General features: G+C 41.1%; 1 protein-coding gene across 5 annotated transcripts in view; it reads right to left on the bottom strand.

Annotated features, from left to right (window-relative positions):
- LOC148016774 (cilia- and flagella-associated protein 251-like) overlaps positions 1–15,288 on the bottom strand; it is a 250,920-nt gene that overhangs the window by 13,311 nt on the left and 222,321 nt on the right. For 2 of the 5 annotated variants that reach the window (XM_087663991.1, XM_087663989.1), the window contains 4 exons: positions 11,222–11,365; positions 10,899–11,068; positions 10,533–10,695; positions 8,941–9,077 (listed from right to left, as the gene is read on the bottom strand). In XM_087663991.1, the coding sequence (XP_087520117.1) occupies positions 8,941–9,077; positions 10,533–10,695; positions 10,899–11,068; positions 11,222–11,365 (614 nt within the window). Of the gene's footprint in view, positions 1–8,936; positions 9,078–10,532; positions 10,696–10,898; positions 11,069–11,221; positions 11,366–15,288 lie in introns of all 5 variants that reach the window. The other 3 variants (XM_087663992.1, XM_087663990.1, XM_087663993.1) reach the window with 3 other exon arrangements.

The following is a 15,288-nucleotide window of genomic DNA, read 5'->3' as shown; positions in this document are numbered from 1 at the left end:
GATGGGAGAGATGGCGGTAGTCTATTGCTTGGCACTAGATGCTGAAAATGCAGACTGACCAGGTGCTATGATGATGCAATAGATGGAGACCTCCAAACAGTAGATCGATGGTTGTAAACAGGCCGCCCAGGGCTAGATAGAGATGAGTTGCAGTTAGTGATGGTTGGATACTAGATGGTAGGTGGTTGATAGCTGAAATTTGCATGGTAGAGTGAGAAACCTGCATAAAAGGATGAGGTTGAATGGTGGGCAGCTTGTCTATTTATAGATATTGAAGGGTACCCCAAAAAATTGGGGGATCACAGAAACTCTCTCAAACCGTGTACCAAATTTGCATTTTTTAGTAATTAAGCATGTTTTGGGACTGTTTAAAAATGCTAAGCAGCTGTAAAGTGTGTTTTAGCTCAATATCCCCTCTCAGGCCCAAAATTGAGCCTAAAAAGAAAGGCTAGCAATGTTTATCCGAAGGAGTCCCACCCCAAAGCAGCCAAGGCATTGGGCAAAGGATGCACATAGGCCAGCAAGTGGCCTACCAAGATTACAAAGGTGATGGCTATCTTACCAAGGGGGTCCAAGTAGATGTCTCAGAGAGAATAGGGCATTGGACAAAGGGTTTTCTAGGAGAAAGACCTTGGGCCTTGATATGGCTCTCCTCGTCCACATGGCCCGACCTCTAGCAGTGTGTGCAAAACCTATTTTTCTTAGGAATTTGCTATCAAAGAAACGTGTTTCTTAATTTCATCGGAGGAAGTGGTGTTACCCTTGTTTTGGCTTGCCTTCGCATCTTGCGAGTTCTTGCCACTATTGGTTTTCCTTCCAAATAAGAGGCAACCAACCTTGGCCCCTCTGAATAGATGTGTGTGGAGGACTTCTTGTGGAATCGATCGTGTAGCCTCGTGTAATGCAAGAATTGACACTCAAACTTGTAGAAGGTTGACAATCTAGGTAGTGAGATAATATGCTCGATAAAATGGAAGTATTTGTTGGGCAAGTTGTTCAAGAACAACGTAATTTGATCATTGTTTGACTTTGGGAAGCCAGTAGTGGCAAACTCGACCAGTAACTGCCAATATTTGGCCAACTTGACTTTCAGATCATCCCCTTTCTTAATGTAAAACTCTTGAAGCTCAAAATTGAGATTGATACGTTGAGTGCCATCTCAAGGTGCATAACAGTCAATGAGATAACTCCAACACTCAGATGCGAGGGGAAACTGTTGTAACTGAGAGTGGAATATAGGAAGCAACCTCTACATTAACTCAACATTGGGTGTGGCATTGTAAGCTCTTCATTGATGAATGTGATCAGGGTGAGATAATCAAGAGTCCAATCGGTATCAATGACGAGGTTCCAAAATCCTTGAGATTCAAGCACTTGTTGTATGTAGGTTTGACCAAGTGGTGAAATTTGACATGTTGAAATGATTCTTATCTGTGAAGGCATTTGGCTGTTGCAACAGGAGTGGTATTGCTAGGAGATGGAGGTGTGTAATGAGGGTAGGGTGAATAGGGGGGATAGGTTGGGGGAGCAAAGTATACTTGGGAAGAAATCCCAAAGTACCCACCATGCATATAAGAAGTGTGTATAGTGGATTCAAATATGGGCAAGGGCAGATTGGATATAGGCATGGTACAGGGAGCTGAGGATGGAAGTTCCTACATAGGAGTGACCCAAGGGATGTGGGATGACAGTCTATAGGCCGAGGATGGGTATCCTTCTGTCTGAAAAGTTGTGTGGGGGGTTTGTAAGCGTCCAAGGGTGGTGAGGGAGATGCCCATCACAGTCGTCCCAAAGTATAAGGAGGTGGTAAAATGGGGGTAGGTGGAAGGTACAACATTAAAGGGTGGCATTCCCCCTAATGACGCACCAAGAGGTGGAGTGAATGGAGGGTAGGTAGATGGTGGAATGGAGAAAGAGAAAGTGTTAGGAGCGGAGATGGAAAATCCCACCCCTAGTGTGCTTTGAGCCAAAATGAAATGTAATCCAAGATTTTGAAATGAAGATGTGAGTAGATCAGAATGTGGAGAAGTTAATGGGAGGGAGTTGAGAAGCGTGGTTTACTTGCTCAAATTAAATAGATGGTAAAGATATACCCGATGAAGGATATCTACTTCAAAAGCCCTCTCTATTAAAGTTAACATATTGAAAAATCATTTGGATCTTGCACAACAAAGGAAGAAACATGAGAGGGTTTTGGCTCATACGACTCAAAAGGGTTATACAAACTTGACTTATCGATTCCGTCACTCTAAGCTCTCAACTCTATCCCTACTCATTCTTGTCTTGAATTCCATAGCACTCTCGCACAACAAATTGGTATCAGAGCATTGGTTACAGTGTTCATACTTCCCAAGAGTGTGCCATGTCATGGGACAGGTAGCAATCGACAAGTGAGTCAGTACAGTCCTAGCATGCAATAGACGGAGTTGGGGAGAAGACAACTAGTATAGGTTGTGTATAGCATACAGACTAGACCGAAGTTAGCTGACCAGCGGTGGGCGACCAAAACCAAACGAGCAAGCTTGACGACTGACGCAGGTCGCGTTTGACAGATGGGCCAGGTTGACAGGGCTGACTAGCAGGCGACTATGCCAAGCAACTAACAAGCAATAATCTAGATGGACTACGGGCGACATGCCAGGCAATTGACTGGGTAGAGAGATTGGTCAATTATTTGAAAACCCTATTTTTTAATCTGCAATTTTTATCTTCTTTCCCTATTGGGTGTTTGTGGTGCATAAGCACAATGTGCCTTCTTGGCTGAAAATTTTGGGGGCTTTTTTCAGATTCGGGAATCGTGATCTAGGAACATTGGCTTTGAAAATTTTGGAGCTTTTCTTATATCAGTGAAATTTGGCTTAGCTGAGTTGAATTCGCTCACATTGATGGATGTTTGGACCTGAGAAATTAGGGGCGTTTGCAAGATTTTGGCAATTTTTGCTAATTTTGCCAGTTTTTTGCTTTCGGGATCATGTACTAATGCAATCGAGGCAGATTGGTCAATAAAATTTTGGGGCTTTTGCTGAAATTTGAAAATTTTGGTAAAATTGATGTCTGAAATGTACATTGGGAACATTGCTGAAGCAATCTAACGAATTGCAGAGAATCTTGGTGCTTGTGTACCAGAAGTTGGCTTGGTCACATATGTATGCAGTACACATGTTGGGCAGTTCCAATTGAGTTGATATATTGCTGAATAGTCATGTTGCAGTAGTCTTAGTGATCACTTGAAGATCTGGAATTGTTGCAGATGTATTTTTGGTGATATTACTGAAGTGGGAGTCATGTGACAGTGATGTATGCTATATGCTGAATTTTCAGTTATATTGCTGAAAGTCATCTGTTCTACTGCTGTACATGTACTTGGACTGAATCTTGCTCTAGTTGTCTGAAAATTTGGGTTGATATTAGTTGAATATTCAGCTCACTGTTTGCTGTCATAAATTGTAGCATTGATCTTTGGGTGCATAGCTGAAAAATGGCTGCAAATGCTTTTAGTAGTAGTGACACTAAATGCCTTCTTGAAATCAAGAGGTTTGACGGCACTGGCTTTGACTTCTGGAATGATAGGGTGCAAGGCATTTTGTTTCTCAAGGATTGTGATGATTCTCTTTTGGAAGTCAAGCTTGCACGTATGATAGACGAGTATTGGGCTAGACTCAACAAGAAGGCCATTGCATACATTAAAATGGTTGTATCTGATGATGTACTTACAGATATTAAGCGTCTTAATACAGCTTATGCCATGTGGAAAAAGTTGATGGACGCTTGTGAAAATACAACTCTAGTAAATCAAGTGCATCTTATGTGCAAGCTTGTTAACATGGAGTTGGATGAGTCTAAGTCAGCAACGGAGCATTCGAGTGCTTTCACATGGATTTTGAGCTAGTTGCAGGACTCTGGTTTGCAGCCATTTTCTTGTTGATGACTTTGCTTGATAGTTGGGAGTCTTTGGTTGTTTCATTGAGCAACAACCTTGCTTTAACCTTCGATGGTGTTAGGGAATCTATTCTCAATGAGGAGATTAGAAGAAAGTCCAGTGGAGAAACCAGTGGTTCACCCTATCATCTTAGAGGCAGATCAAAAAAGAGGGATAATGCAAGAAATGAAGGCAAAAGTAGGGGTAAAAGCAAGGGCAAACAATAGGATGTTACTTGCTATCATGTGGACGTAAAGGGCATAAAAAGCCTGATTGTCACTACTACAAGAAAGTGCAAGAAAGAAAGAAACAGCAAGGAAAGAAACATAAGGATAACAGGAAAGATGATGACAGCTCTCCCTCAAAGAAGTTGCAAAGGCAAATGTTGCGTCTAGCATGGTCATTGAAGAGCTCTTTGACACTAGAGAGATACTTGTTGCAGCCTCATATAATGATGTAGATGTTATGGTAGCAGCAGGTGATATGCACATCACTTAAAAAGGAGGTAATTGATGCTTACTTTCAGCTCATGATGGGTTGTCTCAATCATGGATAGTGGACAGCAGTGCCTTTTTTGATGTTACTTTCTCTTTGGAGTCATTTTTTGGATACAATGTAGATTTCTTAGCCAAGGTTTACTTGGGCAATAATTATGCATGTGAAATCAAGGGTGTAGGTACCATTCACTTGGCCCTTGAAAATGGTCAAGAGCTGATTTTGTAAGATGTCATATATGTACTTGGCATAAAGAAAAGTCTACTATCAATTGGGCAGCTTGATGCAAAAGGGTATTTTACTACCTTTGGTGGTGGATCTTGGAAGGTCCACAAGGACTCTATGTTGATTGTTAAAGGTAGCAAAAAGGGAACTTTGTATTATTTGCATTGAAAAGCATTACTTGGCAAGGTTTTGGCTGAGACTGAAGTTCATTCACACATGGAACTTTGGAACAAAAGACTTGGCCATATGAGCCAAAAAGGCCTTCAGGTTCTCTCCTCTTTAGAGAGATCTGATGTAAAAGGCTTTGGTCTTGACTTTTGTAATGATTGCATATATGGAAAACATGTGAAGTCTCCTTATTACTCTAGTGTTGTTAAGAAGTCCAATGCTCTTAACTTAGTATATTCTGATGTGTGCACTATGCTTGTTAATTCACATGGGGGAGCACGGTACTTTGTCACTTTTATTGATGATTTCAGTAAAAAGTCATGGATATATGTATTAAAGAGAAAAAAGAAAGTGTTGAACACTTTTAAAAGGTTTCGCGCTTTTGTTACCACACAGAAATGGCTTAAGTTAAAAGCTATAAGAATGGATAATGGGGGCGAGTACGTTTCAAATGAATTCAAAACATTTTGTGAGATGCATGGCATTAAAAGGGGGTTGACAGTCCCTTACAATCCTGCATCAAATGGCATGGCTAAAAGACATAATTGCACACTTTGTGAGAGAGTCAGATGCATGCTATCCACAGCTAATCTCCCATATCAATTCTGGGGAGAGGCTCTTAAAATTGTAGTTCATGTGTGCAATCGCTCTCCCAATAATGCATTGGAAAATGGCATTCCTGAAGAGGTTTGGTTTGGCAAACCTGCTTCATATGATCATTTGCATGTATTTGGTTGTGATGCCTTTGTGCATATTCTTGTAAATTGGAGGACTAAACTAGACATGAAATCCATGAAGGGCATCTTCATGGGATATGGAGATGAGGGAGAGATGGGATATAGAGTTGGCTTTCTCAGGATAGGAAGATAATATGCAGCCGAGACATAGTATTTAATGAGGCAAAGTTGCTGAAAAATGCTATACATGGTGACCTTGACAAAAAGAAGGTCAAATTTCAGCATGAACAGCCAACCGTTCAGCAACCATTAGCTGAAGATTCTGTCCCTTTTGATGTTAAAAATGAGCAGCAACCTATTGTGCTACAACCAGAAGATAATGAATAGCCAATTGATGCACATGATGGAATAGGACAACAAGAAGAACATGCTGAAAACACGTTACAACAGCAAGAAAATGTTGAAAATCAGCCACTAGGTGATGGTGTGTACATACCTGAGGATGTAGGCCCATTGCCTATCAATACAGATCATTGGGTAAGAAGGTCTACACATGTCAGAAGGCAGCCACAGAGGTTTCAGCCATCTTTGGAATGCATTTTATTAACTGATGAAGGTGAGCCTCTGACATTTAGAGAGGCATAGTCATGTGAAAACAAGAGAAAGTGGAAGCTTGCTATGCAAGAAGAGATGAAGTCTCTGTATGCGAATAACACATGGGAGCTTATACCTTTGTCAAAGGACAGGAAAGCTATTCCTAATAAATGGGTTTATAAGGTGAAATGTATTGATGGAAAGCCCAAATACAATGCACATTTGGTTGCTAAGGGCTATACATAGAAGGGAGGCATAGACTTCCAAGAGTTTTTTTCACTGGTGGTGTAAGATGACTACGCTCCGTGCTTTGTTTGCTCTCACTGCATCCTTGGATTTAGAGTTGGATCAAATGGATGTGAAGACTGCTTTTCTTCATGGTGACTTGGTTAAAGAGCTATACATGAAACAGTCCGAAGGTTTTGCTATTCCAGGGAAAGAGCATTTAGTTTGTAAGTTGAAACACAACTTATATGGGCTGAAGCAAGCCCCTAGACAGTGGTATAAAAAGTTTGATACTTTTATACTCAGCCATGGATTCAAACGCAATCATGCAGATCATTGCTTATATTCTAAAAAGGCTGATGATGGAAGCCTTATTGTGTTGGCTTTAAAAGTGGATGACATGATGAATGCAGGAAAGCATAAGAATATACTCTATATGCTCTTAAAAGGCAATTAAGTTAAACCTTCTCAATGGAGGATTTGAGAGCAGCTGAACACATTTTGTACATGCACATTAAAAGAGATAGAGGGCAGCACTTGTTGTCTCTCACAAGACAAGTACATCAACAAAGTACTTGACAGATTTAATATGGTTGATGTAAGCCTCTTGGTGTGCCTTTACCGCCATATACAAAGTTTAATAAAGTTGATTGCCCAAAAGATGATGTGGCTACTACTGCTATGGAGGGTATATCTTATGCATCTGCTTGTGGTTCTTTGATGTATGCCATGGTTGCAACTCGTCCAAACATTGCTCATGTGGTGGGAGTTAGCAAGCCACATTGGGAAGCAATGAAATGTATCTTTAGATACTTAAAAGGTACACAAAACAAGTGTATGTGCTATGGAAAGGGTACACTAGAGTTGCAAGATTTCTATGATTTGGACATGGCAGGAGATCTCGACACTAGAAAATCTACCAATGGGTATGTCTTTATTTTGGTTGGTGGGGCTATTTCTTGGTGTTCAAGGTTGTAGAAAATTGTAGCACTGAGTACTACAGAGGCTGAATTTATTTCAGCCACAGAAGCTTCTAAGGAAGCTATTTGGCTTGGCCGTTTGGTCAAGGATTTTGGTCTTTCTTCACGTACTCCAGTGCTTGGTTGTGATAGCCAGAGTGCAATATGTCTGACTAAGAATGCCATGTTTTATATGCACGTACCAAAACACATAGATGTTCGGTATCACTTCATTCGACGGGTCTTGGATAATGGTCTTGTCACATTGACTAAGGTCAAAACCCAAGATAACCTTGCAGATGTTCTCACTAAAAGCCTTGCAAAGGCTCAGCATAAGCATTGCAATTGAGTCGTGGGAGTTGGATAGTTTAAAGGTACCACTTCAGGCCTTTAAGTGGGAGGTTGTTGGGTGTAAGCTCCAATTAATCTTGTGTGTATAAACTTACGGGTGTGAACACACACTTTACTTGTACCCTAACATATAAATACATTTTTATTATTTGTGTACTGTGGAACATTGGTACACTCATATTCGATTTGATCACTCTCAACTTTCAGTTCTATCCCCGCTCATTCCCGTCTCGGACTCCATAGCACTCTTGGACAACATTAGATGCAGTCATATCTGAGGATGAGCTAATGGAAGCTTTGTTGCATTTACCTAAAGATAAAAGCCCTATTTGGAATGGCCTTATTGATGAATTTTTTGCAAGAGATGAAATCGACTTGCAGCTTCTATAGCTATCATGTGCCAAGAAGTTGGGTGATAGGATATATACGCATCTCTTGGAAAGCGCACTCTGCAGGCCGGCAGAATAGGGTCGTGGGACTGCAGGTAGACATTGTAGGCAGGGCATGCAGGCACACAGACCACAGTGTGTATGTAGGTCACAAGAGGCCACACATGGGTTCATTGCACACTCTGTGTGTGTGTGTTGCAGTCAGGCGGCCTGTGTTTGCAGTGTGCAGAAACAGGGTAGCAGGCAGGTTATGTGGCAGGAGGGCAGTGCTGAAAGTCCCCAGCAATCTCCAAGAGGCTGGTACACAGGTTCTTTCTGGCTCTCTCTCTCTCTCTGTTTGATATCCTGCACAGGATGACTAGCGAACAGACTGAGCAGAGGGGAATATAGAACAAGCTGTGAGGACCATACCTTGCCGCTTCAGTTTCTCTATGCTAGATAGACCCATGAGAGATATCTTGGGATGAGTGTGCCTCTTGAGCAGTTCAACAGTGTATTTGGCTTAGACATCATTTTGTACTTATCAGCAATGTATTATTCATTGTTTATTTTTCACTTGGTTAGTCATAGCATTAGATGTCAGCTATCTTGGGACTTGGGAAAATTTCCTAACTTTTCAAGTATAACATTTTGGCCTCATAGGCGAATTTGGCCTTTCGTAGATGTTAATATAACTCTCTTTGTCTCTCACATTGGCTCACTCAGGCCCTGCCCCTGCATGATGCTGAAACAGGGCCACAGGTGCTGTCACACTGCACAGCAGGCTGGTGGTGCTCAGGTCTACACGACTGCAGGGAAGGTGGTGCAGAGATCAGGTGGGCGGTGCACAGGTGATGGCATCATTGAACAACAAACCATGCCACCACCCCCCCGCCCCCCCCACCCCCAAAACATGTATCAACAACAACATGAATACTAAGATGTTCAGACTTACTTACAAATTTTGATTGATTTCAATGAGGATTTCTTGCATGTCATGTGAAGAGGGGTAATATCCAAGTGCAGAAAGAAGGCTTGGTATTTGGTCAAGCTTGATGGTTCTATCAAGAACTCTTTCATCTGGAAAATCTTCTCCCTGTACACTTACACAATCCCTTTGAGCCTCCTTTTAATGAATTACACGTATTGAAAGTACTAGAAACACATTTTAAGAAGTCATATAATGTTATTGTCAATGAACATCAGTCTTGAAAACAGTATGCATCTTATTCAGGCTAAACATAATCTGAAATATCAGGAACAGTATGCATGATGTAAAGATCGCATTTCAGTTGGAGTAACAGGTGGCAAAGTTGCTTATCAAGACAAAAAGCCTTCTGGTTTATTAGGAATGACACAAAAATGTGAGCATCCCATTTCTATTAGCATAACATTTGGTATTAGCAACTCCATTATGGTAATGGAGATGTGCTGCTGCCAGATTAAATATAGACTAGGTGATCAATATTTAGTCATAGCCTGCATAAAAATTAGTGCCATTATCCAACAGAGAGAATATTTAGTGAGGTGGATGGGATGAACTTAGATGTGGTAGATTGACTCTTCTTTTGGATTTCTAAAGATTTAGCAAAATAATTACTTGTATAATGGGGATGCACTAGAGTTCCACTAACTCACAACTTGCTTGCTAGTTTGAGGATGTCTTCTTGGTCTGCAAAATATGTTAGGGCATGGCAGCATGTAGTGACTCTGGAACTTAAGTCTCTTGAGAACATCTGAAATAAAAATGTGCTTCATTCTCAAGATTTAGATACACCTTTTGCCCACACAGATTTGCTTGGCCAAGTTGTTCCTAAATCTTCAAAATTTAGATCACTTCTAATGCATGATGTACTTCTGTATAGGTTAATAATAGCTTCTTGAGGGCTTTCGCTTCCCTACAGGTTAGTGACATCACCTTTTGAGGGTTTCTACTTCTGTATAGGTCAGTGATATTGCCTTTTGAGGGCTTCCAATTGCCAATAAAGATAATGATATACAAGGCCTGTTGATTGTGAAAGATTGTGACTCATGCCTGAGCTCTTATATCTCATGGTTGGGACTACAACAATCACAAATACTGTGAAAGTAGACAATAAATGATGACTGAATGAAGCATCTCAAACTGTGCATGAATGTCAAGCATCAGATACTAACGCTTAAAAAGATGACTCACGACAGTTTATCACATTATGATGGGTTTGGATGACTACACAGCAGTAAGGAAGGCCACCAGCGAAATGCCATGGAATGTGGGTCCTCCGTAGGATGAGGTCAGATCAAAGCTTTCCATGGGCTTAGCAATGTCTAGCTAGTCCAAGAGTGTCGATATGTATTAACCAGAGTTGAGATTGCAGCGTGCACCATGAATTTCAGGTGTATATATATGTGTGGTGGGCTTACCCTTGTATGCAACCAGTCAATGCTGTACACTATTGATTTTGGGACTCTTTTTAGACATATAGTTTGACAATGGAGTGTTTGTCAACATGTGTAGTGTGATAAGAGTTTATTCTGCCTTCAAACTACTTTTCTAGGCCCATTTTGATACCTGGGAAAGAATCTGAGCAGTAAAAAAATATTCTTTGATCTTTTGCATACTCTTGGCACCATCTTTTCCATCAAAAAGACCAAAATAGGGTCCAAATTGACAAGCATCTGCTTCAAAAAATGCTTCCAACATGGGTAGATTCAGCCGCCATAAATTGATGATGCTGTTAAAACACAAACAAACGTCTTGTTGATCTTGTGTGTGTGTGACATGGGCACTTACAAGCCGTGAATCTTGTTCCCACACGTATGTTCTAGTCTCCAGCAATACATGTCAATAATAATGTTTCATCCAACATGTGCCATAGTTTGTACACTGAATCTACTGAAGATGGCCAAACTAGAAAGGAAAGGTTTTATCATTTACCTGTCATGCAGACCGATCGTTATTAGGAATCTACAATCATGAGATATTGCTGTGTACTGAATAGGACAAGGATGTCCCAAGACACCCATATACTGGATATTATTTTTTCCTTCGATAGGCAAAAGCATGATTCCTAGAATTTGGCTTTCTGTTGCAAATACAAGGTACTCCTGATAACCAGATTCAGTTCAATCAGTATTTCCATTCTTAAATATGAATGAAAAACATATATCTGGCATCCTGGCACAGGTGTTAGGAAGTCAGTGCAACATTTTCAGGAGTTCAATGCAAGGTTGAGATCTCAACGAAAATTGAAAAGATACCTCCGAGAAATCTTGGTTAGTGATCCTAAACAGCTTGCTCACAGGAGTATCAAATGTTGGGCCCAAGTACTTCTTTTGGCAAGTAAACTCTTTTGTATCATAAACTCGGACTTTGAAATTTGTATCAGTAATCAAAAGATACAACTGAGACAAGTTACAGCATTGTCATACTTAAAGAAGCTTGGTATATTATACCATCCCTTAATCATAAAGCATAAATGATAATTCCATAATACACTTGAATTAATAATTGGAAGCCAAGTTCTGCCTCTCCTCACTTTGCTTAGATCCCAAGAAGTTTTTGGCAACAAGTTTGCTCTAAGGAAAACAAAGACACAAGATCTTGTGTGGCGTGTTCCAGATTATGTTCATGAAAATAGCTGATGTTGGATTGGAGCATGAGAAAAATCAGCTGAGAGGGAAAATTACTCAGTTGAGCCCTGCCAACCTGACAAGGCAGCTGATCTTGTGTAGTGTGATCCAGATTATGTTCATGAAAATAGCTGATGTTGGATTGGACCATGATTAAAATCAGCTGAGAGTGAAAATTATGCAGTTGAGCCCTGCCAACCCAACAAGGCAGCTGAGTCGAGCCAGCCTCACTACAATGTCCCAGCTTGCACACTGCCCCCCAGTCTATCTCAGTCTTTTCATTCAGCTTCACCTTCACCTCTCTGCCTGTGTGCTTCCTCTCAGCCCCTTCTCCTGCCTTGTCTACTTCCTCAGCTGATGCTTCCCACTTAGCAGTTTTGCTCCTGACATGGCCCTTGCCATTAGAGACTTGCACCAAAACCAACAGCCTCCTTAAATTTCTGGATGGCATGATAGTATAGGCCGGTTAGGTGGACCTGCTAGCAGCTCAACTGATGGCTCGGTGGGTCAAGCTCTGCTCCTAAATGTAATGGTTGGGTGGTGAGTCAGGCATGTTCCCCCTTGTGCTTTACATGCTTTTGTTTGTCTGCTGTTTCCAGGTCAGCTACCCATGGACTGTTTCCTAACACATCCATAGACTATTGCAGTTCATTCCAGATACATACTCCTAATTGGCACTACATTCCTCAAAGCTTCTTGCTGTGCGAGATGGGCTGTTGATTAGTACATGGTTTACATACCACGGCCTCTAGATGGGTAATCTGACGATCCTGTAATACCACCATAGATTCACACACCTCAAATGCTGTTGAATAACCACAACAGAGTCATCAAATGGACCACAATAAAATAGACATTGAGAGGGCATGGTTTGTATCAACTGAATTGCTTAGTGTGAAGTTGACCTTTTACAAAGACCATATTCTCCGGCTCTCCAATGTATGCTTTGTTATCCAACATTTAGATATGGATTTATATATGTCATTTGGGATGTATTGTGAGATTCCAACCTTTGAACTTCTTCATACCATCTCATGGTTGTGTCTACAGCCATAAATATCAAAGGTATGTTTTTGCTCTATGTGAGTTATGTCACTCTATCTCACTAGTGTAGCAGACCACCGCAAAAGAGTACTGCTGTGAGATAAAGAGAGGAGATTTTGTGAGCAGCAGATGGTCATTGGGGAGGCATTCTATTTCATCATGGTATGTCATTAAAGAGCAATTGCAACATTGTGAAATGGTTTTGCAAGATCCCCGTTCTAGAAGATTGGAGAAGAGAAGCAAGGTTTGTATGTTAGCCTTCTACCCTTGGAAGTTCAGATTTGGACAAGTTCTCATACAGGAGTGCTTTTAGCCTTTCACTGGTCAATGGGTGGGTGTTTTCCCATGTGAGCATTGGGCTTTTAGCCTTGAGACTCAAGTACTTTTAGTACTCTTACTCTTGTGCTCTTGCATCTTATCATTATGGAGTTGTGTCAATGACCTTTGATGCTTTTGCATCCAACAGTGGTATCAGAGAATGTCATCATCCTCTTGAATGGTTTCATATTCAGCCACTTGTCTGCTAAGATTGCTACCTTGGGACAGCTGTCAAATGGTGCTTCAAATCTACTGTGCCTCTTCGTCTTGACATTTGATATCAAATGATGATTGGCTTTTGACAGTGGTGCTTCAAACGACCTCAGCAGAATGCAAGAAGTTATTTATTACTACTTTGTGAGATGTACCTTGTGGTGGCCTGTGGGATAGTCATGTGTGTTGATGATAAGGCATCGGTAATGTTGATTTGACATCATGCAGTGGAGACACATTTACTCTTGCAAACATTATCTATGCATCTGGCAGTTGTAAAAATCTAATTTCTATTGCAATACTCATGAAGGTTGATTTTGAAAGTTTCAGTTTTCAGATAATTGTTGCTCACTGTATGATATATGAGATTCTGATACACTGGTGTTTTCTAGCACATTGTTTCATGATCTTTACAAACTTCATTTGTATGACTAGAGTAGCTACACATGAAGATTGCTTGGCTGTTCATATTTTTGATTCATTTCGAAAAACTTTGTTATGGCATGCTCAATTTGGTCACAGGAATTTCCATTCTCTTATATGCTTTGAAATAGAAAATGGTCCATGAGCTGCCTCCTATTAAGAATGTACACAAGGGAACATACTTGGAAGGTACAATGTTTGTGGTGTTAAGCCACATCACTCCCAAACAACTCCAAACAATTATTTCAATCAATTTATTTACTTAAATACAAGACATGAGACAAGGTAGGTGAAAATGTCTTTATAAAGGGGGTCAGTGTGTGAATCACCCCTACTATTCTACAAAAGGTGCTGTCCACTTTCAGCTGCTAGATTGCAGCCAGTCTCCATGCCCCTCTGCAGGTCACTCCAGTAGCAACATCAATGACTTGTTTACTGCTCGTTACCATCTACAGAAGCCTGTCCTCTTTGATTCCATCAAATTCAGCCTGTCACCATCATTTGCAGCAGGTCATCACTTCAGACTGCTGTTACAGCAGTGCTCCTGCTGCCTCTGCATGCTCAAGCCTCAGCACATGTTCTACACTTTCATTGCCATTCATAGCCTTGCAACTGCTGTACCTCCCTGGCATTTCAGTTGCAGCAGGTCCACACTGTTCAGCAGCTGTAATGACAGTCATACTGTTGTGTATCAGCAGTCCAATCAGTTGCCTTGGACAGTGTGCCCTCTCCATCAGCCCTTGGACATTTAAATGCAGTCCAGCATCTTCTCCAGTTCATGGGCAGCTTCTGAGTTGCTGCATGTACTATTGGAGGATGATACTCTGGAGTCTGCTCAGTATCCCTCAGCCTGCTTCTAGGGATAATGGCTATTGGACAGCCTTCTGCTCCATGGAGCTCAGTATTTGTACTTGATTCATTCTACTATCAATTTTCTTTTTGAGCTATTGTGTACTTCTTCTCTCACAACTCTACTGTTTGAGTTCATTTGTTAAGGACGGACAGACACTTGTTTTGCCAGGGGGCCCGTAGGGGGAGGTTGGGGGGGACATGAGAGAGAGAGAGAGAGGGGTGTGTGTGTGTGTGCGCGTGTGCATGTGCATGTGCGCGCGTGCAAACTTCTTGTGGTATATATCTGGATTTCCTTCACCAGAAAATTCAAGACGGGGAAGAAAAATAATTGATGGACTTTGATGTTGACACTTAAGCGAAGGATTTTTCATGAGCTGATGCTTGCTAGTGCTAATAATCTCATGACTGAGTATACACATACGAATGAACCAAAAACAAGCTCTTTATCGAACACTGGTCCTGTAGTGGTTGTCATGGGAACAAAAAGTGTTACAGCAAATTGCTGCCTTCCATGAGGGGATAGATATCTTTTATTTTACAGGTAGGACTCCTTTGATTCCCTGTATTCAGACCTAAGATTCAGGGCATGTGTAGGCCTGTCTTGTGGAGGAGATTTATGATGGACCGAAAGGATTCTTTGAGATTCTCTTTCGTACTTGCTTGTACAGGGATAATGCAGCATTGTTATAGGATTTTATATCCATGGTCTAAAAGTGTATGATGAGTTGAATCTTTAAGATTTCAGTGGTATGTTTGCAGGTTAGTAGATGACAAGCTTTACAAGCTCATTTACTTTTGTAGTGTTGTCTTCTTGGATTATTGTGATTGTGCAAGTGTTTGGGAAA

This window comes from Lygodium microphyllum, chromosome 23 (genome assembly GCF_053477565.2).
Source record: "Lygodium microphyllum isolate KBCC chromosome 23, Lygodium_microphyllum_v1.1.10, whole genome shotgun sequence".
NCBI classification, from domain to species: Eukaryota; Viridiplantae; Streptophyta; class Polypodiopsida; order Schizaeales; family Lygodiaceae; genus Lygodium; species Lygodium microphyllum.
The sequence above is the reverse complement of the archived record's forward strand: the minus strand, read 5'-3'. Positions and strand labels throughout refer to the sequence as shown.